At 40.3% G+C, this 16,282-nt stretch overlaps 1 protein-coding gene across 1 annotated transcript in view; it reads left to right on the top strand.

The window, feature by feature from the left end:
- The window catches only part of Pik3ca (phosphatidylinositol-4,5-bisphosphate 3-kinase catalytic subunit alpha), a 70,081-nt gene that overhangs the window by 43,101 nt on the left and 10,698 nt on the right, over nucleotides 1–16,282 (top strand). Inside the window, exons 7-16 of the mRNA XM_005069732.4 lie at nucleotides 3,718–3,823; nucleotides 4,412–4,564; nucleotides 4,649–4,783; nucleotides 9,048–9,172; nucleotides 10,472–10,553; nucleotides 10,942–11,106; nucleotides 11,284–11,387; nucleotides 12,672–12,843; nucleotides 14,753–14,859; nucleotides 15,682–15,803. Of these exons, the coding sequence (XP_005069789.1) occupies nucleotides 3,718–3,823; nucleotides 4,412–4,564; nucleotides 4,649–4,783; nucleotides 9,048–9,172; nucleotides 10,472–10,553; nucleotides 10,942–11,106; nucleotides 11,284–11,387; nucleotides 12,672–12,843; nucleotides 14,753–14,859; nucleotides 15,682–15,803 (1,271 nt within the window). The remainder of the gene's footprint in view (nucleotides 1–3,717; nucleotides 3,824–4,411; nucleotides 4,565–4,648; nucleotides 4,784–9,047; nucleotides 9,173–10,471; nucleotides 10,554–10,941; nucleotides 11,107–11,283; nucleotides 11,388–12,671; nucleotides 12,844–14,752; nucleotides 14,860–15,681; nucleotides 15,804–16,282) is intronic.

The following is a 16,282-nucleotide window of genomic DNA, read 5'->3' as shown; positions in this document are numbered from 1 at the left end:
AGCCTGAGTTCTGACAACTGGGGTAAATGCCTGTCTTGTTATTACATCTCCAGTGTTGCTGACTCCCCTAGAGCCTGGGACAAATTCAAGGAGATGGTCACTTGTCTGTCAGGGTGAGGGGAGGCAGTTACCACCCTGCTTGAGCCACAGTAGGTTGGTCAGGGCATTACTGAGGTTAGATAGCATACATGACAAGAGTCATTTAAAAAAAACAGTTTTAACAAACTTCCCACTCATACTTCTTGTTTGCCAAAGTAATGAGTGGGCTGATTGTAGGAGGTTAAAGAAACAACAACAACAACAGTATTTTTGAGGACACTGTGCACAATCTTTTTACAAATTGAAGGAAATCTACGAACTTACCAAATCAAAGAATTCCAGGAGCCTCCAGGTGAGGCTACAGAAAATCTGTCCTGGTTGTTTGAAAACCAAGAGTAAGACTTTAGAAAAATAAGAAGAAAGACTTCATAGTAGTTGACCACAATGTTAATATTTAGAAAATTAAAGTAACTGTTGAAGCCAACTGTGATAGTGCATGCAGGTTTTTGCATCTTTCCCAAGCTAGAAGAAAGATGATAAGGAGTTCAACATAGTAGCTCAGAGCCAGCCTGGGCTATATGAGCAGCCACATTGACAAAAAAAAAAAAAAATGTTTGTTAAACAAACAAAGTTACACAGTTCTCATGTTCATCTTTGCCTCACTAATTTCTGGTTAGGGACTGGAGAGATGGCTCAGCAGTACTGCTGTACTAAGAATACACATTCCATTTTCATTTTCAGCATTCACGTTGGGCAGCTCACAACTCCAGCTTTAGAGAATTCAGCACCCTCTACTGGCCTTTTTTGGCACCTGCACTCACATGTATATACCCCCAGACAGACAGGCTTGTACACACACATGTACATGCACACACTGAACTACATTTATAAAACTATTTCTTAAAAATATCTTGGAGGAGGTTACATAGACATCTCAGTGATTAAGCGCTCTAAAAAAGTGCGTGCGTGTGTGCGTGCGTGCGTGCGTGTGTGTGTGTGTGTGTGTGTGTGTGGCTAGTGTCTGTGGAGACCAGAGAGTGCACCTGATCCCAGGAACTGCAGTTTCAATTGTAAGCTGGAAATTAAACCTGGGTCCTCTGCAAGAGCGGCAAGTGATCTACTGCTGAGCCATCCCTCCAGCCCTGGTTATGAAGTCTTGTTGTACAATCAGGAGGACAAGAGCTAAGATCTATTAAGATCTCAGCACTTGTGTAGCAAGGTGGGCTTCCAACACATGTCTGTAATTCCATTTCCCAGAGAGGTGGAGACACAGGATCACTAGGCTTCTGAGTAAACAAGAGTTCTATGTTCAGGAAGAGACCCTGTTTCAAAGGAGTGGACAGAGATTGATGGAGAACAATACTCACTTTTGGTCCTCACATGCTTTCATACATGCATACGCTAATGTAAGCATATAGACATACATAAACAAATAAGTCTTTAAAAAATAAATAACTTGGTATGTGTTGCAGTGGATGTTAGAGAAGTGTGCTAGCTCCACTAGACCTAGGGAACAGAGCTCTCTGAGACAGTGTGGAGGGCACTTCATTTATGTGCAGTTTGGGAAATGTCAAACTAATTAAGTCAAGTATGGCCCCGAAAATAAATAAATAGATAAAATGTAAAATACTTTCTGTCGGGGAGGGGAGCGAACACACACTCTGGCAAATGGAGGCCAAAGATTATAACCCTGGATTTCATTCTCCAGAGACCCTCCACCTTTCCCTTGAGACATTCATTGGCCTATAACTTCTCAGTAAGTTAGGTGGGCTGACCAGCAGGACCCAGGAATCTACCTGTCCTTGCCTCCCTGGTGCTGAGATCATAAGTGTACACCACCACACCCGGCTTTTATCACACCAGTTTTAGGAGTTAAACTCAATTCCCTGTGCTTGCTGGGAAGCATTTTACTGACAGAAACATTTCCCAGCCCTGTATATGTCTTTCATTTTATTTATATGCTGACTTATTTAGATTAGGGAGTTACTTTGAATGAAACTGATTACATATAAAAATAAATGTAACTATAATCATTAGCTAATGGGAATTAACTAATTTCCCTTTTTTGTTTGGTTAGATTTTTAATACATCAAATTTTATTTTGTTTGCATAACACATACATGCATATCACTATACAGATCATGCGGGCCAGGGAGATGGTTCAGTGGGTAAAGTGCTTTCTATATAAGTGTGGTGTCCTGAATTCACACCTGCAGTACCTGCATAAAGGCCTGAGGGAGATAGCCCATGTCTGTAATCCCAGCACTGGGACAGACAGAGACAGGTAGATCTTGGGGACTCATTGGCCCAGCTATAAAGCTAAAACGGGGAGTTCCAGGGTCCGTGAGAAACCCTGTCTCAAAACACAGTGTGAATGATGAGTGAAGACAGCCAACCTCAGCATTTGGCTGTCACATGACATGATACATAAGCACATGGGCATAGTGAGTGTGCATGTGCACACATATATGCACCACACACAAAGTATCAGATCCTAAGTATATAACTCATCTATTTGATCACAAAACCAGAACATGTGCCAGCCCACAGAAAGCTGCTCTTGGGCTGGGAAGATGGTTCAGTGAGTAAAAGCACTGACTGAAACCCTGATAACTGAACTAATTTTCAATCCGGGAACTCATAAAAATCTGGATGCAGGGGCTAGGGATACAGCTTAGTTGGTAGGATGTGTACATAGGATGCATGAGAAACCCTGGGTTCAATCCCTAGCAGTGCATTAAGCTAGGAGTAGTACAAGCCTATAATCCCAGCACTTAGGATATAGAAACGGGATCAAATGTTTAAAGTAATCATTGAACACAGCCAGCCCCAAGCCAACCTAGAATACATGAGACCCCACCCGGACTAATAGAAAAGAGCTGCTTGTGGCAGTTCACATCTGGAATCCCAGCACTTTCATGGAAAGATGAAGGGAGAGACAGGAGATTGCAGGCCCGTCAAGAGCCTGTGATGCGCATCACAGTGGCAGAGACAGGAGGTAATAACTGCCCCAAAGTAGAAGGCAAGAACTGGCTCCTGCAAAGTTGTTGCACACACACACGCATGCATCCAGACACTACAGTCAAAATAGAAAAAATGGTCCCTCATGCCCATTCCCAGTCTGTTTCCTGGCTTATGCGAGTTTATTTCACTATTGGGTATGGATTGTTTGCTGTTGGAGGATATTATGAATAGTTCAGTTAGCAGTCTATGGATAACACATTGATGTGTTTTGTTCACAGTGAAGTTGGTGTACATTTGTTCATTTTCCAGGGCTTTCCAATTTGATTGTAACAAATGATGGATTTAGTGCTATTGCATAGGTTTCCTGTTAGTGCATTCCTTACCACCCGTCCTTTGTCTTTTAGAATCCATCCTGAGGTTTGAATTTTTTTCCATACTCTGTATGGCCAGTAATACTGACTCAGACACCACTCCCAATACACCCCAGCCTTTTCAGATAGGGTCTCATTGTGTAAGTCTAGCTGACTTCGAACTCACAGCCTGCCTTTGCCTTCTGCATGCTGGGATAAAGGCATGAGCTACCATACCCAACTCCTTTGGCCATTTTAATACAGTTCTGTACTGTGGCTTCATTTGATATTTTCCTTGTCTACAGTGTTGATGCATTGTGGAGCCATGTGCTGAATATACCTTTGTTTTGTCGATTTTCTGTAGGTGGAATGAATGGCTGAATTATGACATATACATTCCTGATCTTCCTCGCGCTGCTCGTCTTTGCCTTTCCATTTGCTCTGTTAAAGGCCGAAAGGGTGCTAAGGAGGTAAAGTATCTCAGATAACAATTTCTCTAGATGTGACTACCTCAGAATCCCCTGATACCTCTGATTCAAGCTTTCTTACAAAACAGGCAGGTTTTTATTTTCTCGGTTTAGATTAGTCCTGCCATATATGTAACCCAGGGTTCTGTTGAACATAGAATTGTCCTTCTCAGCCTCTCAAATGCAGATGGTAGGTGTGTGCCACCATGCTACTTTTTATTTATTTGAGTAAAATATTAATTGATTAAAGCCTCCTAAGGTATTAGTTAGTGTGTCATTTAAGAATGTATTGGGAGAGCTTGAGTAATGCATTGCTGATGAATGAGTACGTGCTGATCATATCAGTGCAATTTGTTAAGCAGGGTGCCTGCCAGAGTTCTCATTCCTGTGCTAGTTCACATGCCCCCCTTAAAATAGAGAAGGCAGAGAAAACCCAGATATTATGAAAAGCTGGTATGGCTATGGCTATGCTAGACTTTGTATTCCTTTAATTATAGATAGAACTGTTGAATTCTTTTCCCAGGGAAGAAGTGTTTTTGGAAATGTATGATTTATTCACAGAATGGTGAATATTTTCTTTGTTTCATTAAGGAGCACTGTCCATTGGCCTGGGGAAATATAAACTTGTTTGATTACACAGACACCCTAGTATCCGGGAAAATGGCTTTGAATCTCTGGCCTGTACCACATGGGTTAGAAGATCTGCTGAACCCTATTGGTGTTACTGGGTCAAATCCAAATAAAGTAAGCTTTTTATTATCAGAAATTAGTTTTGTTTATGACAGCTAAGCGTAACATATATGCAGTAACCTTTGTTCCTTTTTGTAGGAAACTCCATGCTTAGAGTTGGAGTTTGATTGGTTCAGCAGTGTGGTGAAGTTTCCAGACATGTCTGTGATCGAAGAGCATGCTAATTGGTCTGTGTCCCGAGAAGCTGGATTCAGTTACTCTCATACAGGACTGGTAAGGCGTCCGCCCTTAGTTTGTCTCAGCCATTGTCTCTAGAGATGAACATGTGCTCTGTGTACACAAGGGCTATGTAGCTCAGTCATTCTGGTGTGAATACTACTAAGCTCTGTTGTGTTTTGGGCCACCAGCTCGCAAAAACAACACAGAGGCTTATTAATTATTAAAGCTTGGCTGACCACTTGGGCTCATTTTTTTAAACTGGCTCTTATAACTTAAATTAACCTGTTTCTTATTAACTTAAGTGCTACTGCATGGTTCATGGCTTGTTACCTCATATCCTGCATGTCATGCTTCCTCTGTCAGGCTGGTAACTCCACCTTCTTCTTCCCAGCACACTCCTACTTGCTATTGACCATTTATCCTTTTATTAAACCAATCACAATAACACATCTTGACACAGTGTAAAGGAATATTCCACAACACTTTGTAGCAGTACCACAGTATCCTCCTGTCCTGTACCTGTTTGTTGTTGCTTTATTTGAAGCCCTGTTGGATGCCACTGTGTATAAAATAGTGGTGTAGATGCTGTAATGAGGTTGTGAGCTAAAGCGATGTCCAAGATCGTACAGCATGGTATGATAAGGACCATGGAGGAAGGGTTGGGAAGCAGTAGTATAATGAGAATAACTGGCGTGGGTAGACCTAGTGTGTATTAGGTGCTACAAAGACCTCTTTGAGTTAGTGACTGGGAGCTGAAACTAAAGTATAGACATGAGTGGAAGCTGGAGGCAGCAGAACCAACTCTTCAGGTCTCCAGAAATGAAGTCTGGAAAAACAGTATAATTGCTAACCTCATTGCCTAACCCTGGCCTTAGCTGGAGCACCAGAGTGACTCTTCCTGTCTCTTACTGACAAAAGTGTGGGTTCTGACAGGTGTTCCTGTTCTAGGTGTCCACTCCTCCTTTACAAATGATTGCCTTTCTTTTGGATTGCTTGTAGGTTATATGCGACCAGCTGACTAATATTGGACTAAGGTTGTGAAACTTGCCTGTCCAGGCATGAGAGCAGTGCATAAGAGTTTCTTTCCAAGGACATCTTTCCAGACAGTTTAAACTAAGTCATCCTATGTACACAATGTAAAAACCAAATAAACAAGAAACATCTCTTTTTTGGAGTAATGATAACACTTGGTGAGGGTTAGGTTTTATGGCGTAGTGTGTTTTATTTTTATAGAATATATGTAGAACTCTTTGATTTACCATTTAGATATATAGGAAATGTTTCTAAGTATAAGATAATTATGGAACTTTGTTTTTCCTAGGTAGTAAGGCATGTTTCTATTTCACTCCTTCCAGTTATGCTCACGGAAGACTAAAAAAATACAAAGATCTAGAGGAGTGTTGTAATAGCCTGGAGAGTGTAGTAGTGAAGTACAGTCATTAGTCCATAATCCTCCTGTCCTCTCTGAATTACCCAGTATCTTGTATAGGGTTAGGGTTTCTGCAAATGCCAGCTTTGTAAAAAAAAATTACCTGTGGAGTTTATACATTAATTGGACAGAAATGTTCACTTTCCCTCCTTGGGATAGAAGTTATACAGAAAGCTATTTCACCATTACTGGGAAAATCACAGGGATGTGGGCAGCACTGTTTCTCAGCCCCAGCCCTTCTCTAACGGCCAAGAGCATCCTTTCTGTAGTTTATGCTGCATGTGGCAGGATACTAAGCCGTGTCTATGTCCTCTGAACCAACCAGTAGACACCAAACTGATGATCCAAAAATGTCTCCAGAAATAACCAGAGGTCCATGGGAGATGGAAAATCACTCCAGCTTCAAACTCTGATGTTGGTGAGATTTGTCTTGTAAATGCAATGTCAGATAATACATCCTCAGTAAGGATAAAATGAGTGAAAGTATTTCCAGAGAACAGACAATAAGTCTGCTTCTATCTAGTCAGTAATGCAACTGACTGGTAATTAAGGAATGACTCAATTTCTATGTTTTGTATCAAAAACTTAGCCACACGTTCATGATATTTCTTCCATGTTCCATGATGTGTGTGTAACACTTTTTGTTACTGTGGCATACACTGAGAAAAACAAGGAAGCTAGGCTAAAGAGGTGGCTTGGTAGATGAGCGCACTTATTCTTGCAGAGGACTCATATTATATTCCTAGCACCCTATCATGACTCACAACCATGTAGTTCCAGGGGATCTAGTGCCTTCGTCTGACTTCTCCAGGGACCACGCATGCACATGGTACACAGATACACACGTGGGCAAAAACATTCATACACATAAAAAACGGTTTAAACTTCTATGAGAAAATCAAGGAAGGGAAGAGCTATTTTGGCTTCTGTTTAGGGGATGTCTAGGATCTTTGTTCCTGGGGGCGCATGGAGCAGAGCAGCTCCAGGCGGTGGCTGCTAGAAGGGAAGAGGCCTGAGAAGAGGCTGCCATCATCCCCTTTACTCTGTCCAGATCTGCCGCCTGTTGACTGATGCTCCCTCTTCCTCGCCCTTCTGGACTTCCTCACAGCCACAGCGTGCTTTACTGACCCAGGCTCTGCTGAGTCCAGTCATGGGTGACCATCTGAACTAACCATCACATAGTTGGGCATCAGCATTTACTCGTACATTTCTTCATAAAGAAATGCAGAAGGCAAATGTGAAAGGGAGAGAATTCACTCCTTGATCATGTGATTTTATAAATGAAAATGTTTTATAATTGTTGAAAAATGTCCATCTTCAACATAAGTATGAACCCTCAGTGTCAAATGTTGTATTTTGAGAGCGTTATTTACAATTTGACAAAAATATTTCAAAATGAAGCACATATGAGAAAACTAAGTTTATTATGCCTAGATTCTTGTTAAAATATATAAAAATGATTTTCCTGTAAATTATTTTATATTGACCATGTAAACATTTTTAAAACTATAAAATCATGGAGTTCATTAGCTGCTGATGATAATAATGAGGTTTCTTGTCTGAACTCATGTAGCAGCCTCCTAACTGATTTCCCTTCTGCTTTGAAACAGTTCCAAAAATCACTACACAACAGACTAAATCATGGCATTCATCCCCTAGGTGGAATCACTAAAAACATTCAACCTGAGCTGTCAGTTTCACATGCTGACCCCTTCTCTGCTGTGGTCCTCCTCTTACCCACTGGACACTTTCCTCATTGGCTTTCCTCCTGTGTCTCCATCACAACACACTCATCTTTTAAACCCTTTCTGCTAGATTGGGTACTCTATGAGTAGGATCTACTTTCTAAGCCTAACAGGAAGAGCAAGGCAGGGCACAGTACATACTTAACAAGTGCTTTTTGAAGGATTATGTCCAAGTAGTACTTCCTCATTCTGTTGTATAGCTTCAGATGCATCAATGTACACACACCAGCTAACACAGAGGACTCCTTTTGCTTATACTGCTCCTAAAGGCTAGAATATGGTATCTGTTGTATATAATATATTGATAAGCATTCATACTATCTGTTGAGATGATCTGTCGTATCTCTCATTTTTAATTGTGGGAGGTAGCTGTGCATGCTTCAGCTTACATGTGAAGGTCAGAGACAGCTTCTTGAAGTTGGTTCTCTCCTTCCACCATTTGAGCGAGTCCCAGGGATCAAACCCAGACTCCAGGCTTGGCAGTAAGCATCTTTATCCAATCAGTGTGCCGTCTTGCAGACCCACTTGTTTTGTATTTTTCTTTTTTTTAACATGGTGATACTTTGGAATTATTTGGGGTGTTTGTATTCAAAGAATTCAAAGACTGAGAGGCAAATAATCTGTATTTGAAGAGAATAAATCTATTACATGTGATTTTAAGTTCGTTACTTTCTGCTTAGTTCCTTAATGTTGAAATGCTCAGTGCTTTAGAGAATTAGTTCATCTTTTTATCTTTCTTAATTTGCTTTTTGTTTAAAAGCTTGCCAACAGTTACAAGGATGATTTAGCAGGGAACATGAAAGAGTCTGCATTTTAATCTTATTATTCTACTGCTTTTTGCTCTCTTCTACCGGAAGCATTATCAGGCTGCAGTTAGTAAGGTAGTAGGAGGGGCCTCATCAGGGAGAGGAGGAGCTAGCTGCCTTCCTTCCCCTTCACAGTCTCCCCTGGCTGCCTGGTGCTCATAATAACCACATGACTGCATTTAGTCACAGGTACTGTTTTAAGTTAGTTTAGTGAGAAGAATAAATAGTTTTGTGTTAATAAACTGTGTGTTTTATTAAAAGACCACTTGATTTTTAAAATATATCATTCATGGATCTCAAAGAAACACATGTAAAGAGTCATACTTTACTTTATACAGAGTAACAGACTCGCCAGAGACAATGAACTAAGAGAAAATGACAAAGAACAGCTCCGAGCACTTTGCACCCGAGACCCACTGTCTGAAATCACTGAACAAGAGAAAGATTTCCTATGGAGCCACAGGCAAGTTGGGGAGGAGGGTGAGGCTCTCAGGAAGGCAAGGGAGTGACCAGCACATCATTTGGTAGTTGTTGCGGAGGTAAGGGTCTCTCACTGTAGTCCTGGCTAGGCTTGTGCTCACTGCATAGCCTAGCTGCCTCTGTTCTTGAAAATCTGCCCACTTTAGCCCACCTCCTGAGTGCTGTGATTACATGCATGACCCATTGCTCCTGGCTTGTTGTTACCATGTTTTGCTTTTAACCATACCAAGTGAGTAAATAAAATGTAATTTAGATGTTATTTTTCTTATCACTATTGAATTTTTCAAAAGTATGGATACAGATATTTCTTTCTAGAGACATATATAAAAGTTGTTTTAGTTTCTTTCTTTCTTTGTTGTTGTTTCTTTTGTTTGGGGCAGGGTTTCAGCCCAAGCTGGCTTTGAACTGTAGGTGTGGATGACTTTGAGCTTCTGATCCTTCTGCCTCCATCTCCTAAGTACTAGGATTGCAGGTATGTGTCACCACACCTGGTTTACAAGGTGCTGGAAATTAGGCTAAAACCCAGGGCCTTGTGTATGCTAGGCAAACACTTTACCAACCTAGGTATGTCCCCATCCTCAAGCTTTTTAAGTTCCTCTCTTTTTAAATTGGTGGTAGAAATTTAACCTACAGCCTTCTGCAAACTAAGTACATACTCTACCATTCAATTGTAACCTCACTCTGACCACCTGCTTTCTTAGAATTTTTTAAAGTATAATACAAGCAGGAACACACATACATAGGATTTAGACCATTTGCTCATTGACATAGATGGTATATTTGCCAAGTTCTTTAAAGAAGAAAATAATGGCTTAGCCTCACTTGTAAGTCATGCTGCTACTTGGCACACTAGTACACTAGTATATTTTTTCTTTTATTACATTTTGTTTATTATTGTGGGGTGGAGATTGCATGTGTCCCAGTGTGCATGTGAAGACCAGAGAACAATCTGCAGGGGTCCGATCCCCTTTCCACTACGTGGACACATCGGCTTAGTAGAAAGCACCTGTACGCTTTGGCCCTCTCGCCAGCTCCCCACACTGATGGGGTCACATATACATGGTTGTTCGTAACTGTCAGCCAACATTTATCTTCCATTTGAATCCTTAGTCTTTACCATTTTACTGTATCTGCATAGATATGCAAATATATACACACCATAGTCTTCTACACGAATTGGTTTTTCAGATAGTAATAAGCCTAGAACTTCCTACAGATGCATGATGGGGGAATTAGATGTTAGGCCTTCGCATGACATACTCTTTATTGTCTTCCCCAACAGACACTACTGCGTAACTATTCCTGAAATCCTACCCAAATTGCTTTTGTCAGTCAAGTGGAACTCCAGAGATGAAGTAGCCCAGGTGAGATCCTTTAGGGGCTCCTGCACAGAAGCTGTATGTTGCCTAAATCATCAGTTCTCAGAAAATCTGCATCAACTTAGAAGATTAAATAGACTGTAAATTATTATGATGACATAATTTAAAAAACAGTCACAATCATTTCATATATAAAAGTAATTGTTCTTAAGTGTGAGAGGTATGGGGTTTTTTTGAGACAGGGTTTCTCTGTGTAGCCCTGACTCTCCTGGAACTCACTCTGTAGACCAGACTGGCCTCGAACTCAGATAGCCACCTGCCTCTGCCTCCCAAGTAAAGGCATCTGCCACTGTGCCTGTCTTTAACCTAACTTTAAGGCCATGTGTTAAAATGGTATTTTTACATGCGAAGTGTTGTCTTTCTGTGTCCACAGATGTACTGCTTAGTCAAAGACTGGCCTCCAATCAAGCCTGAGCAGGCCATGGAACTTCTGGACTGTAATTATCCGGATCCTATGGTTCGGAGTTTTGCCGTTCGGTGCTTGGAAAAATACCTAACAGATGACAAACTTTCTCAGTACCTCATTCAGCTTGTACAGGTAAGATGCTGGAAACTGAAAATGCTTCACCCCACATCCACCCATCATACCAAAGCCGCAGCAGTAGTTTAATAATGATGGTATCTACTTTATTGATCGCATGTTTTCTAAGGCCAGGCATGCAAAAGTTGGCCTGATTATCTGAATTCTTATGGGTTTTTTTTTTTAATTCCTCAGGTCTTAAAATATGAACAATATTTGGATAACCTGCTTGTGAGATTTTTACTCAAGAAGGCGTTGACAAATCAAAGGATTGGCCATTTTTTCTTTTGGCATTTAAAGTAAGTTCGATTTTTTTTAGTTATGTGTAACTTACCTCCTTAATAAGTGCTTGACTCTTGCTGCTTGGTTGTCTGGGAAGCTGCTGCAGGCCTACAACACAGTTCTTTGGAGTTAAATGAGCAGCGTAAGTCAGTACAGAATTCTGTACTGTTAGTGCAAATCTTTCCAAAGGTTTTCTTCCACTTTGAGCCAAGTGAAATGTGTCAGATACAAATTAATGTTGTCATAGGTTTCAATGTATATACATAGATGAAGTTGTCTCAAAATGAAAATCTTAACCTTGGAATTCAGAACAATAATGACAGAGTCCAAGGTTTTTTGTGAGAGTATAAGCTTAAAAAAAGAAGTAGCTTTTGCTAGTGATCCCAGGACAACCTCTGCCCCAAAGAGAGAGGGCAGGGTATAGGGGAGGGGTGAAAGAGGAAAACTCTGCAATGTGATGCACTACTCAGAGTTGTCATAAACCCTGATTTCAGGAAATTTAGAAACAGGTTTTGTTTGTTTGTTTGTGCTTTAATTAAGGTTGGTATCTAGAAAAGCCATGTTTAAAATAAACATAGAGACAGGAAAATGTGAACATGCTTGTGGGATTCTCAGACCTGAGCGAACTTTTTACCTGCCTCAGTTTACATTATTATTTTGCTTTCCTATTCTCTTCTTTTGTATAGGACATTGAAATTAACTAATGAAACGTAGCTAACGTAAACCTAAATCAGTAAAATACCTAGTTGTTTATTAAATTTATTCGGCTAAGAAAGAACTACCTGAAACACTTGATTATTTTCTTCTAAATCCGTAGGTTTTTAATCATTGTATTGTTAAAACATTTATTGGGCTAGGAAATGGCTTTCCTTATCTTCTGAGAAAGCATATATGCTCATTTAGGGCTATATGTAGGCCAATGCCCGAATTAGAATCAACACTAAGCATGCTTCCTGTCTGCATGCATTTGGTTTTCCTAGCACAACCTCTTGATCAATATTATAGTTTCCCCTGGTCCAGACATCTTTTTAAAAAAAAAAAAAAGACTATTTGTAGGCCTGGCTCAATGGCTCAGTGATGAGGGCATGGCACTCTTCAGAGTACCTGAGTTGAATTCCCAGCACCCGTATCACAACAGTCTATGGACTACAGTTCCATGGGACCCAGCACTCTCTTCTGGCCTCCACAGGTCCTAAATGCACATGGTGCACAGGCATCCATACAAGCAAATACCCATGTACATAAAATGATCAAAAACTTAAAAGACTGTGTATACACATAAACTTTGCTTATTCTTTTAGATCTGAGATGCACAATAAGACTGTCAGTCAAAGGTTTGGCCTCCTTTTGGAATCCTACTGCCGTGCCTGTGGGATGTATCTAAAACACTTGAACAGACAGGTCGAGGCCATGGAGAAGCTCATCAACCTAACTGACATCCTCAAGCAGGAGAAGAAGGATGAAACACAAAAGGTGTGTGAATGTTTCTCCCATGGACTTTGGACACTTGAAATGGGGCTGAATTGCTTGTCCTTTCAATTTGGACTCGAATTCCACTGTCTGCCAGCTTTGTGATTCAATATTTTATGTAGGCTCCTAAGACTCATCTTCTTCAATTGGAAAATAGAAATAGTACTTTGAACTTAGTGGTTGTGAGAAGGAAGTTCATCATATAACCTGGGCAAAGCACCTGTCATCTTCCCTTGAATGTAAGAGGTGCCCCCTATGTATTCTTTTCATGTAGTTGTAATTAAAATGATCTTTTCTCATCTCATTTGTGATTTTGGTAATGACTCTGAAATAAGTAGAAAGAAGTGAGTTCAATTGGATCAGTAAGCACCTGCCATGCTAAGGTTCTAAGGACCTTTTTCCATCCCTCTTCACTCATCTCTGCCAGCTGAAAAGCAAATGTTGCCTTACCTCCAGTGAAATAGGAGAATCCATTCCCCAGTGAGTCCCAAAAGGCAAAGAACAGAAAAACAGCTTTTCTAAAGTTGCAGCAATTGATTTAAAAGAAAATTACTGTATTAGCTTAGATTCCTTAAAATATGTGATTGAATTGACTCTTCTAAAGTTGTGTGGTATGTAGACTAAAAAATAGATTGGTAGAAAATATATGGAAAAGGCCAGGGTGTAGCTGTTGGTGGTATATGAATTGCAAGAACAACTTCAGTCCCTAGTACCACATATACCAGGCTTGGTGTAGTGTGTGATGCATGTAAATAAGTAAATAAATAAATGTAAAAAGAAAGAAAAATTAAAAAGAATTTCTCATTTCTAACATGGTGACTATGGGCAACAGGGGACTGCTTTGAAAAAGATTGTTATAATTGCAATAGTTTGAAAAGCTTCACAAAAGATAGTTTAAGGGCTGGAGTCTTCATATTACAAATGGACTTTGTACCACTGTCTCATTAGGAATTGGAGTTCATTATTCAACAATTTGTAATCTCAAATGAGATTATGGTGAGGAGCTGGTCATACTCTGGACATACAAACAGTTCCTGTGGAGTCCTGTGCTAATATTACAGTAGAGAGAAACCTCTGTCTTTTATGTCTTTACTCAAAAGAACTGCCTAGTCATTGGTAATGAGGTTTTCTAGCTACTCACTTAATATAAAGAAGTGGGGAAGACTTTATTACTCAGATTCCAATGGGAAAAGTATGAATTCCTGGCTCCTAACCTCTTTTGTTCTATCACATTTTATATTTTCAATAAATGAAAGTTTCCTTAAAAACATATCGGAAACTGCTTGATAGCTCTTGAGTTGGTGAATGAATCTTCACACTATAGACTGCATATAATGTGTGATTCTATGTATCAAGTGATTTTCCATATACTTTAATCCTCAGTGGATCGTTTTTTCCTAACAGAGTGAATGCTTGAACTTTTCTGAAAAGCTTTAAAAATAAGACTATCAAGCTCAGATCTGAAGTAGCCTGGTCTTTTTGTTTTCCTTCTCAAACAGGGATCAGCAGACTTCCTTGTTGAATGAAAGTCAAGTAAATCCTTGACTTTTCAGATAATGTAATCTGACCTCTCCTGTGGAACTCAGCTGGGAAGGCAGCCAGTAAACAAATGGCAGGACAGGGTTTGTAGTGCACCTTGACTTACAAAAGCCACAGCCCATCTCAGGCAGTACTTGGATAACTTTGCTTAGAGCTGTGGCCGCTGGCAGAGTTCATCTCGCAGAACCATGCCCCCACCTTGGCCCCTCCCTGATAATACTGCCCAAGTCATGGACTTCCTAGGCACCAGTTTGCCTGGCCTGGGACATGGAGGTGGACTTCACAGCACTGCATTCTCAGTGTATGAGGGAAGCCACAGCTGCTTTTCCTTTATGAAATGCACTTCTCACTCGAATTGTGCTTTTTTTATCAGGTGCAGATGAAGTTTTTGGTTGAGCAGATGAGACAGCCAGATTTCATGGATGCTCTGCAGGGTTTTCTGTCTCCCCTAAACCCTGCTCATCAACTAGGGAACCTCAGGTAAAGTTTTTTATGCCCTTTATTGTCATGTTTAAATAAGTATGTTTCCAAATAATTCTTAACAAAAAGCTGATAGTCGACTGATCAAGACCCCCTGAATCTGGGTGTCAGTGAGGAGGCCTAGGGAATCTATTGAGCCTTGGGCAGCAGATCAGTACCCATCCCAAGTATACACACGGACTTTCGACTCCAATAGAACAATGTGAGGTGCACTCTCACCCAGAACTCTTGGGAAAGGGTCTAGGCCCTGCCCTATATGAAATGACACACTATGGACACCCCCATGGAGGGCCTCACCCTCCCTGGAGAAATGAGAGGATAACGGGGGGGGGGAGGGGAGGGTACGGGAGGAAGGGAGGGAATGGGAGAGGGACCTGGAACTGACTTGTGAAGCAACCTTGATTCTTATCTAAATTTAAACTGGAAAATAAAATTAATAAAATTAAAAAAATAAAAAATAAAAATAAATTTAAAAAAAGCTGATAGTCCTCCAATTCTTGTAAAACAGCAATAATAAAATAGTCTTAAACTACACCTACATTTCTTTAAAACCAGTGTCTACTACTTTGATAATAGTTTAACTCTTTCTGTGGTTAAAGTTCTGAGACTATAAACAAAAATGAGGATGGTCTGTATAAAACCAATGATATCTTCTTAGATTAGTGGAAAATGTATATAAATATTTTAAAGATTATTTTCTTTTGTAAAAGTTTTAGTCCTTGTAACACTTCAAAAAGCTCCATTGTGTATGTGCTTTAAGTAAACCAAAGACCGAAAGTGTAAAAGCTAAGGTGCCTGGTAAAGTCTTCAACTGTCTTACAGGCTTGAAGAGTGTCGAATTATGTCCTCTGCAAAAAGGCCACTGTGGTTGAATTGGGAGAACCCAGACATCATGTCAGAGCTACTGTTTCAGAACAATGAGATCATCTTTAAAAATGGCGATGGTGAGGAGAGCCCTAGTGAGCTCATGCTGTGTGCATGTTGCTGTCTTTATACACAGGATGTTTATGAACCATGAAAACCTTTGAAAGCCATTTAAGGATTACTGTAGAAAATCTAGAATATTAAAATGTCTCACATTTTACAGTGTGCATGTCAAGGAGTTTGGGAAATGGGATACTGTACTCAGGATCTGGAGACAGTAGGTATATGCAGTCACTTCTCAGCTACCCTCTTCTACCTCAACTTTACCACATGGAACTCACTTTTTATGCATCTTGGCAGCCAGGGGAAATAACTGGCTGTGGACCCCTGTAATTCTAACTCTAGTAATCCTCCCCAACTCCAAAGTCAGTATGCATGAGTAGGAAAGCAAAAACTTCATGCCTCTGCCTCATTCATTCCTGGGATGGACTACAAACTAAACTGACAGAAGCCAGACTAACAAACAGGAAAAAGAAAGTGTGTATGTATGCTTAAGAAA

Source organism: Mesocricetus auratus, unplaced genomic scaffold, assembly GCF_017639785.1.
Source record: "Mesocricetus auratus isolate SY011 unplaced genomic scaffold, BCM_Maur_2.0 Super-Scaffold_100011, whole genome shotgun sequence".
Lineage (NCBI taxonomy): Eukaryota > Metazoa > Chordata > Mammalia > Rodentia > Cricetidae > Mesocricetus > Mesocricetus auratus.
This window is presented reverse-complemented; position numbering and strand designations above follow the sequence as displayed.